The sequence below is a fragment of the Nannospalax galili genome, unplaced genomic scaffold (genome assembly GCF_000622305.1).
Source record: "Nannospalax galili isolate Female #2095 unplaced genomic scaffold, S.galili_v1.0 scaffold829, whole genome shotgun sequence".
In the NCBI taxonomy this organism is placed as follows: domain Eukaryota; kingdom Metazoa; phylum Chordata; class Mammalia; order Rodentia; family Spalacidae; genus Nannospalax; species Nannospalax galili.
The window spans coordinates 3,125,047-3,152,255 of NW_008360329.1; the positions used below are offsets into that span (position 1 = coordinate 3,125,047).

At 39.3% G+C, this 27,209-nt stretch overlaps 1 protein-coding gene across 1 annotated transcript in view; it reads right to left on the bottom strand.

Annotated features, from left to right (window-relative positions):
• The window catches only part of Mrps28 (mitochondrial ribosomal protein S28), a 145,999-nt gene that overhangs the window by 83,606 nt on the left and 35,184 nt on the right, over positions 1-27,209 (bottom strand). Inside the window, exon 2 of the mRNA XM_008826062.3 lies at positions 24,486-24,667. Within this exon, the coding sequence (XP_008824284.1) occupies positions 24,486-24,667 (182 nt within the window). The remainder of the gene's footprint in view (positions 1-24,485; positions 24,668-27,209) is intronic.

The following is a 27,209-nucleotide window of genomic DNA, read 5'->3' on the forward strand; positions in this document are numbered from 1 at the left end:
AAGCAGAGTATTTGGGTCACATTCTAACCACTTAAGGGACAGCTCAAGTGGTTTCTGAACTGGTTATATCATTCCACACACACACATACTGAAAAGTTCTTGCTTTTAAAATCATAAAATATCATGAGCAGAGATTAATTTCTGCTTACAGGTAACAAGAAAAATCCAAGTGTTGATAAATATGCTTAAAAACACACAGATGCATGTGCACACACACATGCATGCACATACATACAATCAGTATATGAAACTCAGATTCAGAATTTAGAATAGAAAGATAGTTTTAAGTTACTATTTCTAAAGGGCCTATGATATAATCTCCCTCTCCTTCTCCCCACCCTTGAGTACTGGGATTAAAGGCATGTACCACCACACATAGCTCCTTTATTTCTTAAATCATATCAAAACATTATACATGGACCATAGACAAGTTTCACAAATTTAAAAATATTAGAAAATCTAAAAATATGAAAAGGCAAATTTTTCTTATAAACTCAATTAGAACCTATCATCAAGTGATGTTGAATAGTTTCAGTCATTAAAATGGGAAGAATGGGTTGGAGAGCTAGCTCAGTGGTTAAGAGCACTGGCTGCTCTTACAGAGGACATGGGTTCAAGTCCCAACACCCACAAGGTGGCTAACAACTGTCCTAAATCCAGTTCCAGGGGCTCTGACACCCTCCTCTCAGGCACTGCACCACCACACGGGTGCATTTACACTAATTCAGGCAATACATTCATACACATAAAACAAAAACAAAAAAATGAAAAAATCCGGGTGTGGTGGCTCATGCCTTTAATCCCAGCACTTGGGAAGTAGAGGCAGTCGGATCTCTGTGAGATCAAGACCAAGCCTGGTCTACATTCCAGGCCCAGCTGGGGCTACAGCGAGACCACTCATAAACACCAAAATAGATAGATAGATGATAGATAGATAGATAGATAGATAGATAGATAGATAGATAGATAGATGATAGATAGATGATAGACGGAAGGAAGGAAGGAAGGAAGGAAGGAAGGAAGGAAGGAAGGAAGGAAGGAAGGATAGGAAATAAAAGAAAAACTATGTATAGGGAAAAATAAAACAAACTAAATTTAATCATTTTCAATAAAAGTTTAATGTAAAAGGAAAAAATATTTGGTATTTAAAACAGATACATAAATATACCTGCCATTTTTCTTGTGAAAATCCAAGCACATGCTTTGCTTGGTTAATTTTCCAATTAAAAACAAATTTGAAAACAGAGCCATATACACAGAAATGGAGATAGATCACATTGTGGTATAACTAGTTAAAGACACACAATTCTTTGAAATTCAGACCAGAGAGGACAAGAAAAGAACAGTCTAGTCACTAGCTACTGACAGCTTAGGAGTGAAAGGTGCCATTCAACTCAACAGTGCTTGACAACATGGCTGATAAAGTGACTTGGTAAAATGGCAACGTGTGGGCTATGTCAGTGTTACTTAATGCTGAATTCTTTTATAAGGATAAATGTGCCAAAAAGTGTTAAATTCTTTGTTAATGTCATACTTAGAGGTAATGTTTGTTTCTAGTAAGCATGAAAGTTAAATATTTCAAAAACTAGAGCCAGATGTGGCAGCGCACATCCCAGCATTTGGGATGCAAAGGCAGGAGGACCTAGAGGCCAGCCTGGTCTACCCAGGCTAGCTGAAACTACAGGGAGATCCTCGCTTAAAAAAACAAAAACAAAAAAAAAAAAAACAACCTAGAAAGACAGGAATCTATCCTAACTAGGCAGACTGCTGGGGATGCATGTGAATCGGACTGGCCTCAACACAAGCTCTATCAAAATACAGTTTATTAGATTTACATAAACTAAAGTCATATCTCTATTTCTCAATCTCCTAGCCTAAAAAACACTGATAATATTGCTTCTTAAAAAATTACTGTGTTTATCCTTCCTCCTCTACAAAATTCAATATATTTTAAATATTAAACAACAGAAGAGTAAACTAAGGTTATTTTTAAAAACTAAAGAATTTGGATCAGGGGCTTAACTTTACTCCATTCTCCCTCCACCCTCATCTCCAGTAAATAGAAAAATAAATAAATAACTAAATATGCAATTTCCAAGAATTGTGACATTTTTATTTTTCTAGAAAATGAAATTAATGGGTAACCATTCCTTATGAAATAAACATAGAACAAACTCATAATATAAATGTAAGACATAATAGAATGGAAAGAGGTAAAATTCAGTATTCTAAGCACGTGTTATGATTTTCTCACTACACAAAGTTTAAGAAAATGTTATCAGACGTTCTCTGAGTCTGTGCACCTAGCTCAGTGGTAGAGAGCTTGTCTGACACAAGCAAAGGCCTGGGTTCATTTCCCAGCACCGCAAGAAGAAAGAAGGGAAGAAGGAAAGACAGAAAGAGAATCCCTTAAGTAATTTATGAATATAAAACTTTTTGTTTTGTTTTATATTTTAACTTGGAGATAAAGAGGAACAAAACCTATACTTTCAAAATTCAGTCTAAAAGGTAAATAATTTTTACTATGCAAAACAAAATTTTAAGAAGAAAAACTGTACCTATGCAGATGTTAGATAATGTTCCTTAGCAGTGTTTCTGGTGTGGGCATATTTATTTCTGGAGAGTCAGGACTGGAGAACCAGCATTTACAGAGACATCCTTGGGCTAGAATCTCAACCTAGCCACTTAAGTTGTAGGGGATCTTGCAAACCAGTAAAGCCACTGGCCAGACAACACACAATTATTCCCAATCCTCCCTGAAACATTCCACAAGGAGAAAAAAAAAAGTCAATCCAAAACACTTTTTAATTAAAACAAGTTGAGGGACTGGAGAGACGGCTTAGCAGTTAAGAGTATGCTTACTTAGTTCTCAGCACCCACATCAGGCAGCTCACAACTGCCTGTAACTTCAATTCATTTCTGATGCCCTCTGCAGGCACCTGCATGCAGGTGGCAAACATAAATTCATGCAGGCACACACATATACACATAAGAATAAATAAATATATCTTTAAAAAACATTAAAAAATAAGTTGAATGCTGTTTTTCACTGCCTTCCCTATATAGAGAGCTAGAGAGGATCCAGGTCCTATAGGTCTGACCAATAAAACACAAACAGAAGTCCCCAACAGGTTTCTAACAGTTTTATTTCCCCAATGAAAGGAATAACCCAGCCACTCCTAGCCTCCCCATTCTCTTACTTGCTTGAATGCTGATGTATTGCCCATGGTCTCAGCATCCTTACTACATCCATCAGCATGAAGCCTAATACTGGTGCTGATGTTGAAGCATGAAGCACTGAGTTCAAGCCACCGTGGCATATCCCAGAAGCCAAGATCCAGGATCACATGCAAGAAATGTCAGTGTCTGTGTGTTTAAGACAAAAGTAGTCAAGATTTCTGCTATTTGCTGATTTTGAAAGTCTTATTTGCTGAGGCTCAGTTTCCTCATCTATTAAGGTGGCATGATGATAAGAAGACAGGAATGCAACCTCTAACATCTATCTGGTATGGACAAAACATTCCATCAAGTGAACTGCTGCATCAATGACCTCAATTCTCATCTCAATTATGTAAAATACTGCCATTCCATTCACTTTTAAGACAACTGAGCCAGGCATGGTGGTGCACACCTGTAATCCCAGCACTTGGGAGGCAGAGGCAGGTGAATCTCTGTGAGTTCAAGGCCAGTCTGGTCTATATAGCAAGTTCCAGACCAGCTGGGGCTACAGGGAGACCCTGTCTCAAAAAAAAAAAAAAAAAAAAAAAAAGACCAAAAACAAAAACAAAGATGAGACAACTGAGGCTCCAAGAAGCAACTCGCTCAAGACCACAAAATTGATGAACAAGGAGTAGAGCCAGTATTCAAATCTAGATATCTTTACATTGGGACCAATGAGCTGCACTTTGATGAATGGAAAAGTGACTAAACATAGTAAAGCTTAATAGCTAAATATTGTTAGCCGAGATGATTGCTATAATGTGAAAACCATGAAGACAAGAACTGGCAGAAAATTTTTGAGTTCTCAATTCTGGAAAAATGAAATTCTCATTTAATTCAGAATTAATTTTATACTCCTTCATAAAACAAGAGGGTTCTCATTTTTTTACTGAAACAGTATTCAAGCCTCTTCTCCAAAGAGAAGATAATTCTGCCTATTTATAGTGTCAAAGGAAAACTAAGAACGGTATATTTCAATCAATAATTGAATACCCTACTGTTAGCTAAATGATTTTGTGAATCCTACCTAGCAAAAAAGTAGACAATGTGACTACAGGTGTAGCTCACTGGCAGAACATACATTTGGCATGTGAAGTCCTGGGTTCAATCCCTAATTCCTCCCCTCAAAAGTGAACAATGAATATTCAAGTTGAATTTATATAAGTTATATAAGATGGAGCATAGATTTATTTTCTAAAGTGACAACATTATTTTGGAAGAGGAATTTCTAACAGTCCCCCAAATTAGAAAGTTGCTGGTGTTGCTATTTGCCATTTCCACCATCATCCCTACCACCATCAGATGAAACCACAGGAAAACAAATCAGACAAAGAAAAAATTCATGTTAAAGACACAGTATTCACAAAAAATAAGTTATATTCAGAATTAAAGTGCCTAAATAAATTACATTCAGGAAAAGAATCAGGATAAAATATTTGCAATTACCATTAAGAGAAGCTAGCTCATTTCTGAGATATATTTTGAAATTTGAAGTGTTCAAATTTAACTGGTAGTTTTCAAAATAGCTGACATATTATCTCTCTAATAAAAAAGAGAATGGCATGTAAAGGCCAAAGCAAAAATGGATGTTGAATAAAATTGTTGGTTTTCTTTGGGGGAGAGTGGTACTGGGGAATTGAACCCAGGGCCTCCTGAATGCCAGGCAAGAGCTCAGCCAAGAAGGTTGCTTTTTAAATTAATGTATATTTATTTTACAAAATAATGAGTTTCATTGTGGCATTTGCATACAGGTACATCGTGTACTTTAACCTTATTCATGGTTTCCTGGCCACCTTTCCTGCTCCCCACCTCCTACTGGTTCCTTTCATCTTCCTAAATAGCACCCTCCCCCGACCTTTGGGCATACACCAGGAAGGCACAGCTGGGTCATGTCATACTTATTATGACAAACCTCCATATTTATTTTCATCATGGTTGCAACAGTTTACAGTCCTATTGGCAGTACGTACGGCTCCTCTTTCCCTGCATCTTCCACAGTGTTTGCTGTTGCATTATTTGATGATACCCATTCTGATGGGTGAAATAGAATCTCAATGTAGTTTTGATTTGCATTTCCCTGAGAGCTAAGGATGCTGAACAGTTTTTTCCAGATATTTATTGACCATTTGTACTTTTTTCCCCCTGAGAACTGTTCAATTAATTTACTCATTTGTTGACTGGATTATTGATATGTTTATGTGTTTAATTTTTTAAGTTCTTCATATTTGGATATTCATCCCCCATTAGATGAATAGTTGACAAAAATATCTCCCATTCTGCAGGCTGTTTCTTCACTCTGGTGACTTTTCCTTTGCATTTTAACTTCATGCAATTCTACTGTCATTTCCTGCTATCATTTACTGGGTTACTGGAGTCCTGGTCAGAAAGCCCTGGCCTATGCCTGTATCTTGAACTCCCTTCCGTAGCAGTTTCAAGTCTTACATTAAGGTCTTTGAAATACAATAGAAGTTTTGAGGCCTGGTCAACCAAGTTAAAATGTTGAGATCCAACATATACACATTTACAGCAATATATTTTAGAAACCATATTCCACTTTGAAAAAGGCATAGTTTCTCCACTATCCACTATTAATTACAATGAATAATTGATATCACCATTTTCATAAGAATACACTATACAAAAAACTGCTTTCAAGGAAAATATATTAAGGAAAGATTTGTTTGCTTAATAAATTCAAAATGACTGAGGCAATATCATAAAATTCATACGAACATTATAATATGCTCAATCAGTACAAATTAAGGATATAATTATACCTACTTAATACTCAATTTGCATTTTAAAAAGGAACACAGAGTATTCTATTTTAAGTCTAAAATTAAAGTTCTGAATTAAAACTTTAAAAGAAACCTAACTGCAGTATATTTACAGACATTTTTCCCTTTAAAAAAAAATTAGAACAAGCTAAGAACAAAGCATATTTTCAAGTACTGGACTGTGTTGAACCTCAATCATTCCTCTTACCAAAATGAAGGAAAAGAAATGCATAAATGGAGGTATTTAGACACATATCAAGTGTTTTCTATTACTAACATGTGGTGGTTTCTAAAACAGGGAAGCATCAAAACAAAGCTTTTGGAATGATTCCCTTCTATTGTTATTGTTTTGCTGCTTCTGAGGACTAAGGCCATGTGCTTTACCACAGAGTAGCATCCCCATCCTCTTTTGGAAGATTCTGTTGGTTAAATTGACAAGCGGAGGGGGCTGTTGCTGGAGAGATGGCTTAAGTGGTTAAGAGACTGGTTTCTTTCATAGAGGACCTGGGTTTGGTTTTTGTCACCCACCTGGCAGCTAACAGTTGTCCTGTAACTCCAGTTTTGGGGGATCTGATATACTCTTCTGGTTTCCACAGCCACTGAATGCAAGTGATGCACTTATATATATGCAGGCAAAATGCTCATACACAAAAAATAAAAATAAATTAACTAAAAATACATAAATTGGCCTAGGGTTTAGATTTCTGGATAAATGACCATTTGCTGTGGACACACAGATGTGCGCGGTATGCTGTCCACCCCCACGTTCTTCCTGGCACTGGCCTTGCTTAGCTCCTTGCACATCCCAGAACTACTACTGTTGGTCAGCTTTCCATCACTGTAACAAATACTTGAGATAATCAACTTAAAAAGAAGAAAAGCTTATTTTGGCTCACAGTCTCAGATGCTTCAGTTAATGGCTTGGCTCATTGCTTTTGAGCATGTGATGAGGCATTATTGTCATGAGAGGAGTATGCAATGAAGGAAGTTGGGAAACAAAGGGAAAAAGGAAGAGCCCAGCATCCCTCTACCAGCTTCAAGGGTACATCCTCAGGGACCTCACTTCCTATCATGAGATCCTGCCTCCTAAAGATTCAACCAGCTCCCAAGGCCCCACAGGGCCTTTATAAGATCTTTGTAGATCTTCTCCTTATCATTTTTACATTCTACAGTTTTATAAAGCACTTCCTACAAGAATATAGATAAAGAAAAACATGGAAGAATGGCCAAGAAAATGAAAGGATCTCTCTCTCTCTCTCTTTCAAGGAAAGGCTCCCCAGCTGGCCTGGAACACGCAATGTAGATCAGGGTGGCCTCAATCGCAGAGATCCGCCTGCCTCTGCTGGGGTTAAAGACATGTACCACCATGCCCCACAGGATGTGACAATTCCAAAGAAGAGACTAGTCAATAGTATTAAATGATACAGAATATTAGAACAAAACCTACTGGACAGGTGACCAGAGGTCACTGATGAACTTAGCAGGTACTTTTGATGGCATAATGGTGAGCACAAAGCCTAGCAGGCTGGGAATGAACGCAAATTTAGAAAACAGGCAGCACGTGGGATAGGACAGAAGAGAACAACAGTGTGAGGGGAAATAAGCTAAAGGTTTCAATTTTATCAAACATTCTAGAAAAGATGATGGAGAAAATGTAAGGTACTGGATAGAAAAATCTATAGTGCGCTAGATTGAATCCTATGAAATTTCAGATACTCAACTTTTTCTACTTATAAAAAGCTAATTTCATATCTTAAGAGCTGGGTGTGGTGGAACATACTTTTAATCCCAGCATCAGGAGGCCAAGACAGATGGATCTCTGTGAGATTGAGGTCAGACTAGTCTACATAGCAAGTTCCCGGCCAACTAGGACTACAGGGGAGACTCTGTCAAAAATAAATAAATAAATAAAAGACAAAAACAAAACTCCAAATAACTGACATAGAACTTGATTTTAGGAAAGGAGGAGGTAGAAAGGGACAAAACCTCTAAGAGGAGAAAGGTAAAACAGTAAGGAATGCTTGAAGTGAACCAAAGATTTTTTTAAGAATGTGTTTTATAGTTATTATTGTGTGTATGCAGGTACGCACATGAAGACCAGAGTACAACTCTGGGGAGCTGGTTTTCTCCTTACACTGTGGGTTCTGAGGACTGAAGGCAAGGTGTCAGGCTTGTGCAACAAGTACCTTGACCCAATGAGTCATCTCACCAGCCCATGAACAAAAGTTTTAAGCATTCTGGTTGAAGCTGGGGAACAGAAACCTGCAGTGAGCACACCTGACACTGCTCTTCTTCCCCCATAGTGCCAGCTGTGGTTTTTATCTTTGCATGTCACTGTCAGAAATGCAGCTACACTGGCTGAACAGGATGAGTGAACCTGAAGGTGGCAAGGCCCTCACAGAATGTGGCATAAGCACAAATCTGTAGAGCCTTTGAATTCTGACTTCTTGTTTTGTTTTGCCTTGTTTTTGCTGATGAAGGCGGTTCGATGTGATTGCTGGCCTCAGGCTGCTGCTACACTCTGGTCAATTTTTCTATCTTTCAAATTCCATGTACCAGTTACCTATAACATACCACAATATGTCCAAGTCCAAGCTCCACATCCTGCTCTGTAAATGGCTCTTCTACCGACCTTTCTTTCCCTGTGACCTCCACTTTTCCAGTCTCCTGGGCAGGTAACCTTAAGCACCAGTTACCAAGTGCTACCAGGAACACTTTGAACAGCCTCCCACAGCTTTCTGTTCATATCAGCCCTCACTTTAATACAGCTCCTACTTGGCTCTCCAACCTGGTCTTTCTAGGTCCACTCCAGCCCCCAGATCACTAATGCCAGCATCTAAAAATGGTCATCCTCAAAACACTACTTTTGTGTCTCTCCACTGTCATAAACTTTCAGCCTAAAATTTAGAATTTTCTATAAGGATTCTTGCCTGTATAGCAAGGCAAATATTGCATTACTTCCCAAACTTCAGTCACACCATGAGATCTTGTGCTTTAAAAACACATGCATAGGGGGCTGGAGAGATGGCTCAGCAGTTAAGAGCACTGGATGCTCTTGTAGAGGACCTGGGCTTGGTTCCCAGCATCCACCTGGTGGCTAACAATCATCCATAACTCCAGCTCCAGGGTGCTCTGATGCCCTCTTCTGACCTCCATGAGCACTGCACAACACAGGTACACCTCCCTACAGGTAGGCAATACACTCATACACATAAAATAAAATATTTTTTAAAACTTACTGTGAACCTGGGTTCAATTCCTAGCACCCAGGTGGCAGCTAACAACTGTTATTAACTCCAGTTCCTGGGGAATCCAATGCCCTCTTCTGACCTCTGTGGGCTTTGTACAACATGAGTGCACTTACATACATGAAGGCAATACACTCTCATACATAAAAATAATAAATAAAAATTTAAAAATACATGTGTAGAGAAAGAAAATAGATTAACAGAGGAAAGGAAATGTAAATAAAGTGAATGATGAACATGAAACCATTGTGGCTAGTCCAGGAGGCAGAGGAGGGACATATTTCAGCAACAACTAAGAGGGAAGGTCAGGGCAAGTGAGGGATCACAGTAGTAAAACAACTGTCTGCCTAACATGTGCAAGGCCCTGGATTTAATATCCAGCAAAAATAAAGGAAGTGGGGAGGGTGGATGGGAGATAAGAGAAAGAAAAAAAGAAAAAGTAAGAAAGTTGATAGAGGCTGGCTGACTGATTGGATTTAGTTTACAATGAAGAAAATGACTCTCAGCTTTCTAGACTAAGTGGCTGTGTGAATGGTAATTCAATTAACCAAAACAAAAAATACAGTTTGACAATTAGTCTGAAATTAGCAAGGTTGTCTTTTGTGAGAAGGAAATAAATATTTAAGTGAACTGAGTACCAGCAGCCTGAAAAAGAGCTTTTTCCATCATAAGTGTGTGTGTGGGTGGGTGGGGGGGTGGTTCACACAAAGACAGAAACCCAAGCCTGCACAGGGCTTGGCATGCTGCATGGATGCTTCCTGAACTATCCATTACTCAACACACACACAAGTAAGGAGACAAAGTTCTGGATGTCCAGAATCATAGTAGGTAGAAAAAAAATTAAAGGTAATTTGGAAATATATTTAAAAACCTAGGGTTAAATGGTGCCCAGTAATACTAAGACTAGTGATAAAACAATTCAACATTGAAAAGACAACAGAGATGGAAAAATGGTTCCATTTTCTTTAGTCTTTATCATGTGGTTCACTGTTTTTATACAGTTATAATAGGAGATGTGGAGATAGCTCAAGTCAGCAAGGCCTGCCACACAAGAAGGAAGCCATTTCATTGGAGTATGCCTTGTAGGGGATTCTGGACCTAGCTTCTCCCTGTCTCTGCTTCCCAGCTGCCATGAGCTGAGCAGCTTTGCTCCACCTTATGTTTCCCACTGTGTGCTCCCCACTGTGTGCTCCTTATAAGCTGACTGGCTTGCGTATTTTTTTGCCACAGTGAAAGGAAGGTATCCTGCAGCACTAACTTGCCAAGCATATGATTGAGCCACCTTGGCAGAGAGTGTGCTATCCCCAGCTAAGCCCTAAGTGACTGTTGTCCTGACCAATATTCAAACGAGTCAGAACCATCTAGCTAAGGCACTCTTTGAGTCCTGGAATATACCAATTAGGTGAGACTTTATCAATACTTAACTATTCTAAGTCACTAAGTTTTAGAGTCATTTCTTACATCGACATATAGATACCAACAATTACACCGAATGCATTCTCAATTCTCTGCCATAGCTCATGCCACTTCTCCAGGAATATTCTTTATTATCTACTTCCCAACAACATCTTTCAGGCTTTAAAGTTCCATGTTTGGGGAAGGCACTTATTTTTTCCCCTTATAAAACCATCCTAACTTTCTTTCCCTAGCTTCTCCCATGAACAGCTCCATGTTTGACCACCTCATTCAATTAGGCATTTGTTTACGCATCCTCTGTTTCTGTTGTGCGCCATAGATCTTTTCTTCTAAGGCTATCATACAGTTTTTCTAATTATATTCAACACACTGTAATTACGGTGTGCAATAACTATTTGCTGAGAAAAAAATCAAATTGCACATGCACATCCACTCTGGAAGTGTATCTGAGCAGCATAAAGCAGTGGTTAATAAAGGGAGCACAAAGAAGCTACACTACCTAGGTCTGCTTACCTGCTAGTTGCCAAAGCCTTTGGGTAAGTTACTTAAAATGCCTGCCAACCTTAGTTCTTTAGTGCTTTCTAACACAGTTCCTAACAGTATCTATCTTAGAATAACAAAAAAAGTTTTAAGAAAATAATGCATGTAAATCTCTTCACAAAATGCTTAGCACAAAGACTGCCCCAAAATGGGAGCTACTGCTTTTGTTATAATAATCACAAACCATGAGATACCTGCTGAAACGCTGGTCTTAGTCTCTAGATTATCAAATGAATACACAGGTCTACAAGCTAAAACAGAACTCAGATCTACTAAAACAGCTTTTAATTTTTGAAAAATCCACTTGGGCCAACAGAACTACAGCTTGAACTGACTGCAGAGTGCAGCCTTGACTTTTTCTCCTCTTTAACCTATTGAAATGTGAATGTCAAAGGTTTTGTAGGAAGACTTCAAGGCATACATTCCCTAACAGGCATCCACTGATGCAGTTCCCAGCTTCATTTTGACCTCTGCAGTTCTGGGAAGGCTTTAGTAAAGATTACCTAACCATATAAGTTTTGACCATCTCTGATCTGAAGGGAGCTGTGCACAGGTGGTAATTACAAGGCAAATTAATTATCCAATCAATCAAAACAGAATCCATAACAACCAATCCAATAGAACAAAATCCAAAAGCACTTTCCTATGACATGTATCCCAACAAAGAAGAAATCGAACCTTCTAATACTGTTTGGTCTGAATCACGTTTCAACAACCTGGGGCATGTCTAAGATCATATTTTATAATTTGAGCTCATGTGAATATATAATTCATATTTGAACATATTAAGGTTTTTAAATTTAAAAGCTAAATATAAGATGCTCTTTTACCTTTAAACTATCAAAGCTCTATTAAAGAAAAGCTGACATGATGCATCTAAATCACCAATCTATACAAAAATATACATACTTTTAAACTGTGTTCCATGCCTTCTAGAATAAAAAGACTCAATTCAAACTCTTCTCTTTGGTCAAAAATACATTTTGAAAATTTGAGTTTTTGAAACATTCAATATATATTCCATTCTCTATTTGACCCTATACATCTCAGAACCTGAAATAGAAACAAAGATGTGGAAATTAGCTTGTTTATTCCACCTCAGTGTCAAACAAAAGTACAAATAACATTCAGGGCACGTGCAAGTTACCTTAGAGCTGCCAATCATGCTTGTTTTGAAACTCTTTGATTTTCAGAGCTGTCAATCATGTGTGTTATGATAGAGATGCCAGCCTAGGGATAATGCTTTAAAAGACACAACCCTCATCTACACGTTAATAAATGAAAGAACTTCACTTACACACTGAGCTGAAATATTGTACAGAAATGCTTGCAATTCCTGAAGAATAAAAATATAACTTAATGAAATGAAAATATTTGTAGAATTTGTCTCTTTGATGAAAGCAATAAGCATGGATGAACCACGGGGATTTTGTACTCTGATACAAAGAGAGATGCTCCTTGCCTGGTAAATAATCAGAAGTGCAATGGCCAAGAATGAGAACAAGCACATCAAACAGACCTTAATGTGAACAAACAGGCAAAAACATTAATATAACTCACACACCCCACACTCTACCTCCCCAGTACAACCCAACTCACTAACTACCTCCCAAGTCACGCCTGAAACAGAATACTATTCAGAACCTTTCCTCTGCCTCCCCTATAACCACTCAGTCAACAAGACCTGTCTCTTTTCCTAGCTTGCTGTGTGTGTGTGTGTGTGTGTGCATGTGTGTGTGTGTGTATACACACATTCCTGAAAACCTCCATCCTGTCCACCTTTCTTACCACACCTCCTTAACTCAGGCTGACTAAAAAACCTAGGTTCCCAGGAGACATGGGTGCTTTTATTGGCAACCCTCTTGCTCTACTTATCCTTCGTCTCTTGGGTTAGCTGCTCCTCTGCAGAAGCCTCCCTGGTGCCTCATCTTCATTCCTGCCCAAGGCAGTGAAAGGAACTCACACAGCACTACATGTACTGCTTTATTCTCCCTACATTGAATTGACTTGGGGGTGGGGGTGTGTGCAGGGGTTGTTTTCAATCCATGTATCATTAGCATTAATGACACTGAGGTGGCTCATAATAGCCACACACCTAAAGTTTGCTGACTCAATAAAAATTATACCACACCCAATTTATTTTAAAATAAATGTTTTATAGGTATATTCCAAAGCAACCAAACTAATCAATTATCATAAAGCAATTCTTTGCACCTAACAACAATTTTAAGGAATTTCATCATTTTCTTACAAATTCACCATAAGAATTGGTACCACTTCAAATAGAATCTGGGATCTAATAATCTCATCTTATTTTCCCTACTGCTCCTGCTAGAGGTGTTAAAGTTTCTACCATGATAAATGTCCTAAACACTCAGCACCTTGACTGGTTCAACAGACACTGTTCTGAGATATGACAATCCCTATCAAGGGCATCAGTGAACAGCAGTCAACTGAAGCAAAACCCCACACCAGCTACACTTCACTTATCAGAAGTTAGTTATCTAGTGACATCAAGTATTCCCAGAAGCCAATGAGAGCTAAACAGAAGTAGCTGAGGAGCTGTCACAACACATGTTGAAGCCCATTGTGAAAGTGCAAGCACTTTACTTAGAGAACAGGCTGCTAGGTCCTTACACAGTAGTTGTTCTTATTTTAAGCACAATAAACTTGGTGACCAGTCTCTCAAGTGTCAACACACTGGAACAAGAAAATGTAAGAGATCCGAGGCAGTGGAAATGGGTATCACAGCAGAAAAGGAGAGCTGAAATACACAGCTACAGGACTGGGGCTGGGGGTATGTTATATGGTTACTGAGCAATAATTCTAAATCGTATTTGTGTGATGATAAAATACAAATATCATATTTATAATCATGACCTTGGGACATCAAAGACAAACAGGTTAAATCACTTTAGGCTAACAGAGGGTAAAGATTATAAAAAGAACCAAACAATTAAAAATTAAGTACTTCATGAATCAACTGACTTCTGTTGCTTGTAGAATAAACTTCATTTTTAAATAGCATATAGCATGCTGACTTTAAGCTACCAATCATCGTTAAACATAACAAACTCCTGTGACTACTGAACTCACTATAATGATGATCTTGATTCATTCACAAACAAAGACCAGGCCCACTATTCATTACCTTATTGGTGATAACACTATGAAAATATGTAACATCATTGTCTTCGTCCACTCAGGCTGCTACAACAAAGTCTCATGATAAATGGTAGTATCAAACAATAGAAACTTATTTCTCACAGTTCTAGAGGTTAAGGAATCCAAGAACAAGGTGTCAGCAGAGCCAGTGTCTGATGAAGGCCCAGTCCTGGATCCTGGGTCCTCACATGGCAGAAGGATCAAGGCAGTTCTTAGGGCTTCTTTAACCAGAGCATTAATCCCAGTCTTAACGGAAGAACTCTCATGACTTAATCCCCTTCCAATGGCCTGACTTCTTAATAGAATCACACTGATAATTATGTTTCAACATTTGAATCCCAGGGGGACAGAAATATGCAGACCATAGCAACCATGGCCAGGATAGCCAGGATACTATAGTAGTATGAATGAAAATTCCCAGAGCAGCAACAACAACAACAACAACAACAACAAAATGGCTGCATCTTCAAACTGAATCTTCTGCAAGGCTAATTAACCGTTTAGAACTTTAATGATTGTGGAGTTTGGAATGCTTCAGGTCTAGAGGCTAATTACAATTTATCTTGGGGAGGGGTGCTATCTTTAGCCCTCTAAATAGCCATTCTTTGCCCACCTCTATGTCTGACCTAACATCCTGTGACTAACAGAGGAAAACCTTTTGGCATTTGGTAACTTAACAAAACCCTAGTTTCTACCAACTAAAAGTCTGAGCAAATTAGATAGCATCTGAGGTCTATAGCTGAGATTTCTCTGCCTTGCTGTAACCACCTAATTAATGTTTCCACCAATATATTTGAAGAGTGCCTTGATTTATGGCTGTCTTATTATTACAAAAACTTGAAGACATTGCTTTGACAATGGAATGCAGCATTTGGGGCAACCTAAATCTATGATCCAGGCCACAGTCTTTCATATTTGGTTCCAGAATAAACTAATCTCTTATCCCTTTGAGGTGAGAGTTGTGTTTTTGTATTAACAGCAGACCTGCATGGAAGTCTCTACCACATTACCATAGTGCCTTCAGGGTCCCCGGTAGAAAACTGCTTCATAGATGAAACTATTTTAAGTTTGTGACACTTGAGTGACTGTATGTTTGGTGATACAGAAAGCAGCAAAGTCAGATGAAAATTTTTCATAAGCCCTAGATTAACACAGAGCCTTTGGTTTGAAAGTAGCATAACTGTAGCACATTATGCCAGAGATCCATTCGATTCACTTAGAAAATGGGAATAATTTGTCCACATTCTGTTTCCTGTGAAGAAACAGAGGCAATATACATAAAATGCCAGTTGTAGCTTTTCAAAAATATAGCATTATCAAAAGAAATCAGATGGAACATGGAAGGGGAACAACCCAGAACAAACTTGTTAATTTCTGTGCACACTCTGTACATATGACAGAAGAAAAACTATATAAAGAAAAGTGTAGGAAGGACAAGCACATGATTGAAAAAAAAAAAGCTTTGTCTAAATCACAGATGTCCTCTGATCAGCCAGGCCTGGTGGCTCACACCTTTAATCCCAGCCCTTGGGAGACAGAGGCAGGCAGGTCACTGTGAGTTCCAGGCCAGCCTGGTCATCATAGTGAGTTCCAGGCCAGCTGGGGCTACAGGGAGACTCTGAAAAGACAAAACAAAAACAAAAACAAACCCTCTGGCATTCACTCTGTAGTCCAAGCTGGCCTTGATCTCATGCTAACCCTTCTGCCTTAGCATCCCAAGTTCTGGTATAATGGAGTAAGAAATACCATACTTGGCTTTGTTTTTCAATCTTCATAGGATTCTGTTTCAACCAATTTAGTAGCAATTTCTAAAGAAAAAGAAGCCAAACTCTAAAGTCCTTCAAAAATATTAAAATTAGCTTTCATAGCTGGGCATGGTGACTCACCCCTGCAACCCCAGCATTCAGCAGGCTATGGTAGGACTACAGTGAGATAGCTCAAAGCCAACCTGGGCTAATTAACAAGGCTAGCTTAAAAAACAAATAATAAACAAGGAATTAGCTGTGATAGGAACAATGTGAAAGAAAAATATAATGACTAAAGCTTTTGAGGTTAGTATTCTAAGTATTAGATCCCATTTGGGCCCTCAAATCTCTGAATTTCCTTACAATATTTCTATTTGGCAACCTATTCAAAGTAAACAAATATTTATTATCCATGCATAAATACTATAGCTTAGATTATGAATATTAGTGTAAAATCTTTCTAGAATTGATTTCTTCCTTTAAAGATGTTTTTCAAACCTAAAAAAAGTTTTGCTTTTGGCCAGGCATGATGGTGCACACCTTTACTCCTAGCACTTGGGAGGCAGAGGCAGACAGATCTCTGTGAGTTCAAGGCTAGCCTGGTCTACATAGTGAGTTCCAGTCCAGCTGGGGCTACAGGGACACCCTGTCTCAAAAAGCCCCCCCCCCAAAAACATGCTTTTATTTATTATTAGTGGGGGGGTGTGGGGAGAGAGAGACAGAGAAGCCACAGTGCACATGTGGCAGTCAGAGGACAACTTTCAGGCTTTCAGGAGATGGATCTCTTGTTTCTTTCCTTCCAACATGGATTCTGGGAATCAGATGCAAGTCCTAAGGTTTGTTTTACCCACTGAGCCATTTCACCAGTCTCAAACTTCTTTCTTTATTATTTTTTCAATAGAAATACTCCCTACCATTACCCATACACATTAAAGAACATGTTTTCAGAACTGTAATATAGAAAACTGGTAACGGTAGAACTGCTCGGAAAGTGGGAAGAACTCCATTTCTTAGTATCTCCCTCTCCACGCAACCTCTGAAGCCTGTCTGCAAAATTCTGGAGCTTTTGGGGGCAAAGACTGAAAACTGTTTCTTCAAATTATAATTTAAAATAAATATTAAAACAAAATCTAAATCCAGGTATGATGGCACATACCCGTAATCCCAGAACCTTGGAGGCTAAGGCAGGAGGATCACCACTGATACCCTGTCTCAAAAACCAAGAAACCCAAAATAAAACAAAAGCTACAGAGTTTATTAAAGAATATTCTTTAGCTAACTGGAATACTGAGGTAACCAAAATTATTTCTAATCCTTATCGGTTTTCTTAATGTCTGAAATATCATTAAATTGCTTATTAAAATAATGGAAAAAATTAACCACTTGGCTAAACTAGGCATTTCACTAAATTTTAGCTACTTCTCACAATATTTAGCTATTCTTCAAATTGTCCTACAGCAGAATGAACTCAGCCACACCAGACATCTGAATGAAGGGGCTGGGAGGTGGCTCAATCGTTCAGTGCTTGCCTAGCAAGTACAAGCCTAGAGTGGTTGCCAGCACTAAAAATAAAAGTCTCAATGAAGATAAAAATTATTCCCTAAAGGAACTGAAAGAGAGAGGGAAAAAAAGGCCTGGCTGCAGCTGATTTATAAGTTAGGTAAATACTCATGTGTTATTTATAGTGACTTAAAATGTATCATAACAGGAAGAGATTCAACCTCCCAGAGTCTGTGCCACCAGAGCACTGACATTGTGGAGGTAGAGTGCAAAGATCTGCCTAGTAACTGCTATATCTAGCCACATCATCTAAACTTACAGGTACAATAAAGGGGTAAGAGAAACTGCTAGGCCAGAGCTCTCTATTATTGCCATTCAGGGCTGTCATCTTTGCACTAGTAACAGACACCAGGCCACCACTTGCATAAAGAAGCCTCCCACCCACATGTTTTGTTTTGAATAGAAGTTAAAAAAAAAAATTGAATGAAACAGTAACTATGCTGGTCTGATACTTTTCTACAGTATTTTCAAAGCCTATGTGACAGATAGCTATGACAAACTAAAAGAAGAGTTTTAGGAAGAACATGTCCACACATACAAATCAAGAGACTTACTAAATACTCTGTGGATGATAGGAAACTTCATGATAAAATAAAAACTGGACAAGGAATATTCAAACTTAAAGTTTTTTTCCTAAAAACAATGCAGTGTTGCCAAGGAGTCACATTATAGGTAGGTAGGAAAAAATAATCAAACTCTCCAGGTTAAATATTAGCTGAGCTGAACTATTCCACTGGGCACACTTAGAGTAACATTTCTGGTCCACAGAAAAAGAAGAAACAGACTTTAGGCTTTGACTTCTGGCTATCATTTTTTTAAAGATGTTTTAATGGAATTTCACATTTACAATCAAAGGCTTTTTCTGATTGCTGTTATTTTTGTTACTATATTATCTCTTTTTACTTGTATGGTTACCCCTATTTTAAATTAATTAAAAAATTTTTAAATTTATTTTTATTTTATGCGTATGAGTGTTTTGCATACACGTATGTAAGTGCATCATGTGCATGCAATGCCTGCAAAAGTCAGAAAGGCAACAGATCCCTTCAAACTGGAGTTACTGATGGTTGTTAGCCACCATGTAGGTGCTGGGAATCAAACCTAGATCCTCTGCTAGACTAGCCAATGCTCTTAACTGCCGAGCCATCTCTCTAGCCCCTATTTTAAACTAATTTAAATGTTTATTTGCAGGAGCTGGAGAGACTGCTCAGTGGTTAAGAGCACTGACTGCTCTTGCAGAGGACCCAGGTTCAGTTCCCAGCACCCACACGGTGGCTATGAACTGTCCTTAACTCCAGTTCCAGGGGAATCCGAAGCCCTCTTCTGATTTTCACAGCACTGCATGACACGGGTGTACTCACATACATGCAGGCAATACACTCATACACATAAAATAAAAATAATAAATGTTTTAAATGTTTATTTGCTATATATTCCTCTTCTCCCATTAGATAGAACAGTCCCTTCATGAAGCTAGAGAATATGTTTTTTCTCATGAGTCCTATCAACAGTGCCTGACAGATTGAAGAGGTCCAGTAAGTACCTGAATAAACAGATGAGCACACAGATAATGATAAACAGATAAGCACACAGGTGAGCAGAGCACCCCATCCATCATGGCTCCATGGCTTCCTGATCTTCACTCATGAATGCATTGGTTATGTGAATTCTTGGAGGTCATGTAGCTATTTCTAGGGATGGTAGCTAGATCTTGGACAGGCTGGTGGTTCATGGAAATAGGTGCTAAGAGACAGCTACTGCAGATAACTATAGAATAAACAGGTGCAAACATTTAACTCCTAAAGCTAGAATAAAGAAGGCCAAGTGTGGTGGCACATGCCTTTAATCCCAGCACTTGGGAGGCAGAGGCAGGCAGATCTGTGTGAGTTTGAGTTCAAGGCCAGCCTGGTCTACATAGTGTGTTCCAGGCTGGCTGGGACTACAGGGAGACTCTGTCTCAAATAAAAACCAAAAAGAAAACAGAAAAAAAAAAAAAGATTAAAAACAGAAAGGAGAGAGAGAAAGAGAGAGGGGGAGAGAGAGAGAGAGAGAGAGAGAGAGAGAAAGACTAAGGTTGCTTTTGAGAGAGAGAGAGAGAGAGAGAGAGAGAGAGAAAGGAAGGAAGAAAGATAAAGATTCTTGGGGTGGTTTAGATGAGAATGTGCTCAATTGGCTTTAAGTATTTGAATACATGGTCCCAGTTGGTGACACTGTTTATGGAGGTTTACTTCCTAGTTGGAGCAAGCAGGGCACTGAGTGTGGGCTTTGGAGTTCAGAGTCCTGCCCTACTCCTAGTCTCTCTTCACTTCCTGTGCCTGCTTAAACATGGGAGTGTGCCCTTGCTTCTCTGGCTGCCTCCTGCCATGCCTCCCTGATGAATTCTTAACTTTCTGGAACCATAAGCCAAATAAACTCTTCTTTCTCTAAGTTTCCTTGGTCTTGGTGTTTTATTACAGCAACAGAAAAGTAACTAATCCAACCCTAAAATAACAACTGCTCCAAGAATTAGAGATCGTATTTGAAAAATTACTATGAACCGTTCATCCGCTCTCTTCCAAAAACAGGCCGTTTCACCGGGAGAAGACAGGTAGAAGCAGAGATTGCAAGCAGTCATTTCTGGGATAGAATATGTGCACATGGGGTGTGTAGATAGGTTTAAATGAAACTCTAAGATCTAATGAATGTTGCAACAGATTCTAACATTTAACTATTTCACACTATACTATAAAGAAAGTTCAAATCATACTATAGTACTCAATAGAGAAATATCTAACCTCAAATACCGACATTTAAAATTTGCAATTAAATCTGAAATTCTGAAACAGTATATTCAAGGAGCTCTTATGTTTAAGAAAATGGCATAATTACAAAACTGATACTGTAAAATTTTAAACGAAAACAATAAAATTTTAGAGAAAACAATATTCATAAACGAATAAGTATCAGCAAAAAATACCAACAAAACTTGATACTTAAGTGTTTAAAGAGTGCCAGGTTTTGTGCTGTACACATATAATCCCAGCACTTGAAAGAAAGCAGAAGCACAGTGTTGCCCCAAGTTCTAGGCCAGTGAGGGCTACATAAGACAGTGTCTTGAAAAGAAAAAAGAAAACAAAAACAAAAACACAACAACAACAACAAAAAAAACTAAAACAAAAAACACCACACAAGTGAGAATAAACTTGATGGAGTAGGTGGCTATCCTGTCTATAAACGTGACTTTATAAAGCCAATACCTGATGGGCTGCATCAGGTCAACCTGGAAGAGTAATGGGCGGACTCCTATGACTGGGCTGCATCTATGAGAGCTCGATAAAAGCATCCCAGACAAGAGGAGTTTCTTGTGTAAAATAAAACTGCATTTCATTTTAAAATTATGTTTTGTTGTTGTTGGTTGTTTTTTTATGACAGGGTTTCCCTAGTCCTAGACCACCTAGAACTCACTATGTAGTCCAGGCTGGCCTCCATCTCACAGAGATCTGCCTGCCTCTGCCTCCTGAGGGCTGGGATTAAAGGCATATGCCACCATGTCCACCATTCATTTTTAAATTATGGATATACTTTCTAGTAATGAAAAATGACCTGCTGCCTCTTCTGCTGACAGAGGCTCAGGATGTCTCTCTGGGGGTATAACTACATACATTCATACCTGCCCCTCTATAAACCCTCCTCAAGAGGAACTCCTAAGGGAAATCATCATAAGGCTATCAAAATTTCAGTAACAAAATAAAAATAGGAGCATCTGTCTCCCATATGCCGTTCATGTTCTGAACACTCACATGCAATAACCCTTCAGTCTGTATACACATTGCAGTGCTGAAATCTGGATGGGCAGATACAGCCAACTTTGCTGTTTCTTTAGGTCTTACTACTTTTGACTGTGTTTGTTTTCACATTTGTCTGAGCCTGTACCTCCCATGCCAGAGAGTGTAAGCAGTCTGTTCTTCCTCCTAGGTCTCAGCCGGCTTACAGCACTCACTGTAATTAAACAGTGTACACCTGAACATCTGAGGCAAAGGAGTGGTTCACACTATCTTTTGAGAGTCCACTATCCACATCTTCCCAGCTACACATTCAGGACACAACACTGGTAACTTGAAATTGGCCATGAAGGGAGTATTTGACACTCCAGAATTGGCAAATTTGGGCCTTTTTTAAAAATCAAAATTCAGTCCTAAATATTTACTCAGATATCACTGATCTGAAGAAATAAGCAGTCCATTAACTCTGTCAGGCCCTATTCGCTCAGGTAGAACAAGCATAGATTCCTTAACTGAGTGAGCCCAGCTATCATTTACACTTTACACACCCAGAGTTCTCAGGAAGTGGCAACTCATTCTCATAGGCCCAGAAGATTTTCTCCTTATTTCCACAACAGAATCCATTTTTTCATGTGTATATGTGTGGTATGTTTCCATGTATGGGCACACGTGTACACACATGTGACTGTGGTGGTCCAAGGCTAGTATCAGGAGCCCTTTGGTCACTCTTCACCTTATTCATTGAGACAAGGCCTCTCAATTGAACCTAGAACCTCCTGATATGGCTGGTCTAGCTAGCCAAGCCTCTCAACTGAACCCAGAGCTTGCTGATATGGCTGGTCTAGTAGTCAGCATTTGCAGGGGCTCCTGTCTCCACCTTCCAAATGCTAGGATTACAGGCAGGCCGCCACACCCACTCAGCATTTTGTGTGCTCTGGGGATCCAAACTCTGGTCCTCAGGCTCGCTACTTGGAGGCCAGAGCTTCAGCCACTGAGCCACCTCCCCAGCCCCTAATTCATTTTTCATCATAAACTTTTCCCCCAGGTGTACTTCTGGTGTGTGTGCAAGTGTGCAAGCATGTATGTAAGCCAGAGACTGACATCAGGCACCATACTCACTTTCCACCTAATATGCTGAGGCAGAATTTCTTGCTTGAATCCAGACTCCACCTATTCCGCTAGTCTAGCTAATTAACGTGCTCCAAGGATTCCTGTCTCTGCCTCCCATGGGCTGGGACCTGGGAAGTCCATCATACCATCCCAGAATTTACGTGGCTTCTGGAGCCCTGACCTCTAGTCCTCACACTTGTGTGGCAAGAGCCTTATCCACTGAGTCATCTGCCCAGTCTCACAAAGTTTGTAATCATTGAAATTCATCCTTAGATGTCACTGATTGCTAGATTCATCATTTTATGTACTGTTAAGGAAAAGACACTACCAATTAAATTGATATATCATCAGCTATAAGATACTTGATAGCATAAATATTGAAATCTAAAAACTGCATAGTAAATATGGATATGAAAAAAATCACTTCTCTCTTGCTGATTGTTGTTTTCTCACCTCAGAATCTTAGTGTTGGTCCTTTAATCCTGATACTCTACTCCTAAATCTGATCCCTCAGGGCCTTCCCAAATGTATATTTAAATTCATAAACATCTTCACCCATACAGACTATAAACAGAATGTGTCCTGCTTATATAAATAGGAAATAATAACCCTGAAGAAATATAAAATAGTCAAAGAAAATATACAGCACCAGAATCCTGTGGGGTAGAGGAAAGGACCACAAAAAGGCAGAATGGGGACGTGTCCTTGAGAAGAGTGACAAGACGCTGGACTAGAGAAGAGGGAAGGAAGGTCACAGGCAAGAGGGCCTGGACAGCATATGACAAAAATCCATTCTGTGGTGTGGAGTGGTACTATCAGAATAACCATTTCTATCTTCCTTACAATTGTCCTTGCTTTGAGGAGGCATGATTGTGACCTAACATAACAAATAAGTAGTTTTGAGGAGTTCAGAGTTTTTGTCTAATAGCATTACCATAAGAAATAATATATTGTCATTAAAAAAAAAATTACCTGGTGAATGCAGAGACCCAAGGCTACACACAAGGTGCTGAGAATAAATGGCAGTTCAGTGTTTAGTCCTAAAAAGACATCTATACCACCCCTTCTAAGGCTCAGGGAACATTCTGGAAGAGTAGGGAGAAAGAATGTAAAAGTCACAAGATAGGGAGAAAAGCTAAGAAATGCCATCTTCTGGGTAGACACAGTTCTTTATAGCCAGGAACTCCCAGCAGCTGTGAGTACCTGCACTGGGCCTGCACAAGAATGGGTCCAGCAGCAGTCAGGCACAGATAGAAGAGGGGCTTAGGGGGTCCTATCCCTCGCTGCTGAACTATTTCCTACTGGCAGATTGAGGGAGAAGAGGGGGCAATGCCTTCAGTTGTGTATCTACTGATGATCCCATCAAACTCCAGTGGATAGTTCCAATCCAACGGTCACACAGATGGCCCTGGTTAAACTAAATCTTTACACGACAAAAACAAAAGTCATGAATCTGAGAAAGAGACTGGCAGAGAGGAGGAGGTGTTGATAGAGATGGGAAGGAGATAAGACAGTAAGCAAGAGAGTAATCAAAATGCATCATGTCTATGTATGAAATTGTCAAAGAACAAACAAAGTTAAAAAAAAAAACTTTGAGTACATCAACCTTTATGAACACTTGGCATGTATGTGTATGTATATTCGTGTATATGTATGTGTATAGAGGTAATTGTGCACATGAAGTCAATGTTGGGTGTTGTTCTTTACATATTGCTCTTCTTTTCTGTGACAGGGTCTCTCAGCGGCCTGGAGTGCCCCAGTTAGTGAGCCTTAGAGATCTACCTGTCTCTGCCTCCCCACCACTGTGATTACAAGTGTTAGGTACCACATGTGTCTTTTTATGGGCTTCTAGGGATCAAATCCAGGTCTTCAGCACTTTACCAAATGAGCCATCTTGCCAGCCCTATGGAAATTTTAAAACCACTAGGAAATGATTCTACTTACTCGCCATCCACTTCTGGTCTTTTACATACACAGTGAAACTTGCTGCCAAAATCTATGTAGAGATCATCCTGCACAACATGAAAGATCCGTCCAATGACCAGTTTGTCCTTAGCAGGCCCCATCTGTGTCAGTGGAGAGTGTCTCAGCATGGAAGCAAAGGATTCCACATTTTTTGGAGACTCCTAAAGATGAAAAGAAATGTTTATATTCACGAAACTCATTCGAAACGATGGTAAGTGCAACAGAGACTTTGAGAGGAAACTTAAAAAATATATATTATTTATTATATTTATGTGTATGCGTGTATTGCCTGCATGTAGCTAAGTGCACCTTTGTCGTGCAATGCCCGCAGAAGACAGAAGAGGCTGTTGGATCCCCTGGAACTGGTGTTTTGGACAGTTGTGAGCTGCCATGTGGGTGCTCAGATTTGAATGTGGGTCTTCTGCAAGCACAGCCAGTGTTCTTAACCGCTGAGCCATTTCTCCAGCCCCAAGGGGAAACTTTTAAAACTAGCTTTCTGCACATTTACATTTTGTTGCATTAATATCAGAATTAAAGTGGAATTTTGCTTTAAAGCCAGTTACTTCCTTTCACTTCCTTTTCCTCCCTTGCCTTCTCCAAGAGACCAGAGGAGTCTCAAAAGCCCACGCGGGTGAGGAAGGCAGGAGAGTTGGCAAGTACACAACACTTCCCTGAACATGGGTGACACCGTCAGAGCGTGGGCTTCTCCTGAGAAGCACATCCAAGGAGATCAGCGACTTCACACCCAACACTCACCATCTGCAAAACTGCCTTCCCATTCCAGCGCAGTGAGAGCAACTTCACCTAATATACATGTGACTGCATATTCCAAGAGAAGCACTAAAGGCCTGCTAGCACAATGATCGGCCTGCACATCAGTTCTTATTATAGAATAATTTTAAACTAACTAAATTTGTTTTCATATCCCTCTTTTTTCCTTGCATAAAATTCCAAAGGAAAACTGACTCACCATTTTGTGCTGCCCACTTTCTAGGAGTCTTTTTACAGAAGGACTTTGCTTGAAAGTAGGGTTGGACACAGGATGCAGTAAAAGTACTCTTCTTCTTAATTTTTTTTTCTAAACCCATGCTTTTTCAGAAATGTGTGAATACAGATTTTTGGTTTCTAGTCATCTTTAACTTGTATATGGGGTGGTACAGGTATACTTGGTGCAAACTAAGTACAACATTTCTATTTGTGAGAACAAATCACAGAATATTAATAATTTGATATGAGTGCCTACATCCTGAATTTTAAATTATCTTTCATATTACTCAAGGATTATTAATCATTCAATGGGACATTTGTGTTTTAAACTATACGACTACATTTGTCACAAAACTTTAATGTCTGTGTTACTGAAACTTACAAACTACAATGCCAGACCCTGTGAGGGCTGGGCACCCAGGAGAACATGCCAGTCTGGAGGGAGGCTGCTCCTAACACTCAGCTCTTTGAAATGCTTACATCTTGAAAAAGAAAAATAAATAAATAAATGCCCCATTTTACAAGTGAGACAAAAAATTGAATGTGGCTCATGGGCCACAAGTTTACGAGCTCTGCTTCAGGAAAAAAAGCACAACAAAGCTGGCTGATGCTGAGCTTCTCAGGTGCTAGAGGGAGAATATGGTAAATTTATTTCAGTAGAAAGTGACATACTGGAAAGGTCTCCTTAGTACAGAAGAGTCAATATAAACCAAAGACATCAGTGGACCAAGATGCCAGGGTGACCAGGAACACATCCCATGAGCTATGACACTGGTTTATAATTCCACAGAGTATAATATTAAAGCTCCTTAAACAAATATCTTAAAAGACAGTTTTTCTTACTTCTAGAAAAACAAGGGGGATAAAAGCACATCCTAGAGGCCCAGCACTGGCGCAGCTCTGAATTGCCCTCTAGAGGCAATGTAGTATCAAAACCAAGTAAGGCACGGGAAACATGAGCAGCCACTGCCTCTCTAACCATCCCCAGCAGCCACCACCAGAGCAGCTGGAGCAGACAGATATGAGTGTGGCATCTCACAGCATTTGCAGCCCCCATAATCCACTTCTGTGCGTCCACCTACCAGGCTTCCTCTATTTTTATTAATTTTCTTTCAGCTGACTCATTGGAGCCACAGTTCAATTAAAACAAGAACATTCAGAAGTTAAGCATCTACTAAAGATAACTCATGAATCAATAGGCCTCTTCCTACAATGCCACAATCTCCTTCGTGACTGTGAAAAGATGCTTGGGGTAAGATTGGTGTGACAGTTAGTGGTGCTTCTCCCTCCAGCTTGGGAAGTAGTATTCTTTAAAGAAGATTCCCCTGGCCTGTGTGACCCAAGCCTGATAACCTGAATTTGATCCCTTAAGCCTACTCGATAGAAGGAGAGAACAAATTCCAACAAGTTAGCCTCTGACCTCCACATCTGCATGTACTTGCACATCACACACACACACACACACACACACACACACACACACACACACACACAGTTAAAGCCAGGTGTGGTGGCACATGCCTTTAATCTCAGCATTCGGAATGCAGAGGCAGGGAGATCTCTGTGAGTTCAAAGACAGCCTTGTCTATATAGTGAGTTTCAGGCCATCTGGGGCTACAAAAAGACCAAAAAAAAAAAAGTTCTATAAAGGTTCCCTTAAGATGTTTTTAGTAAATCTGTTAAGAAATATTTATTATATACTTTATAAAACTGTAA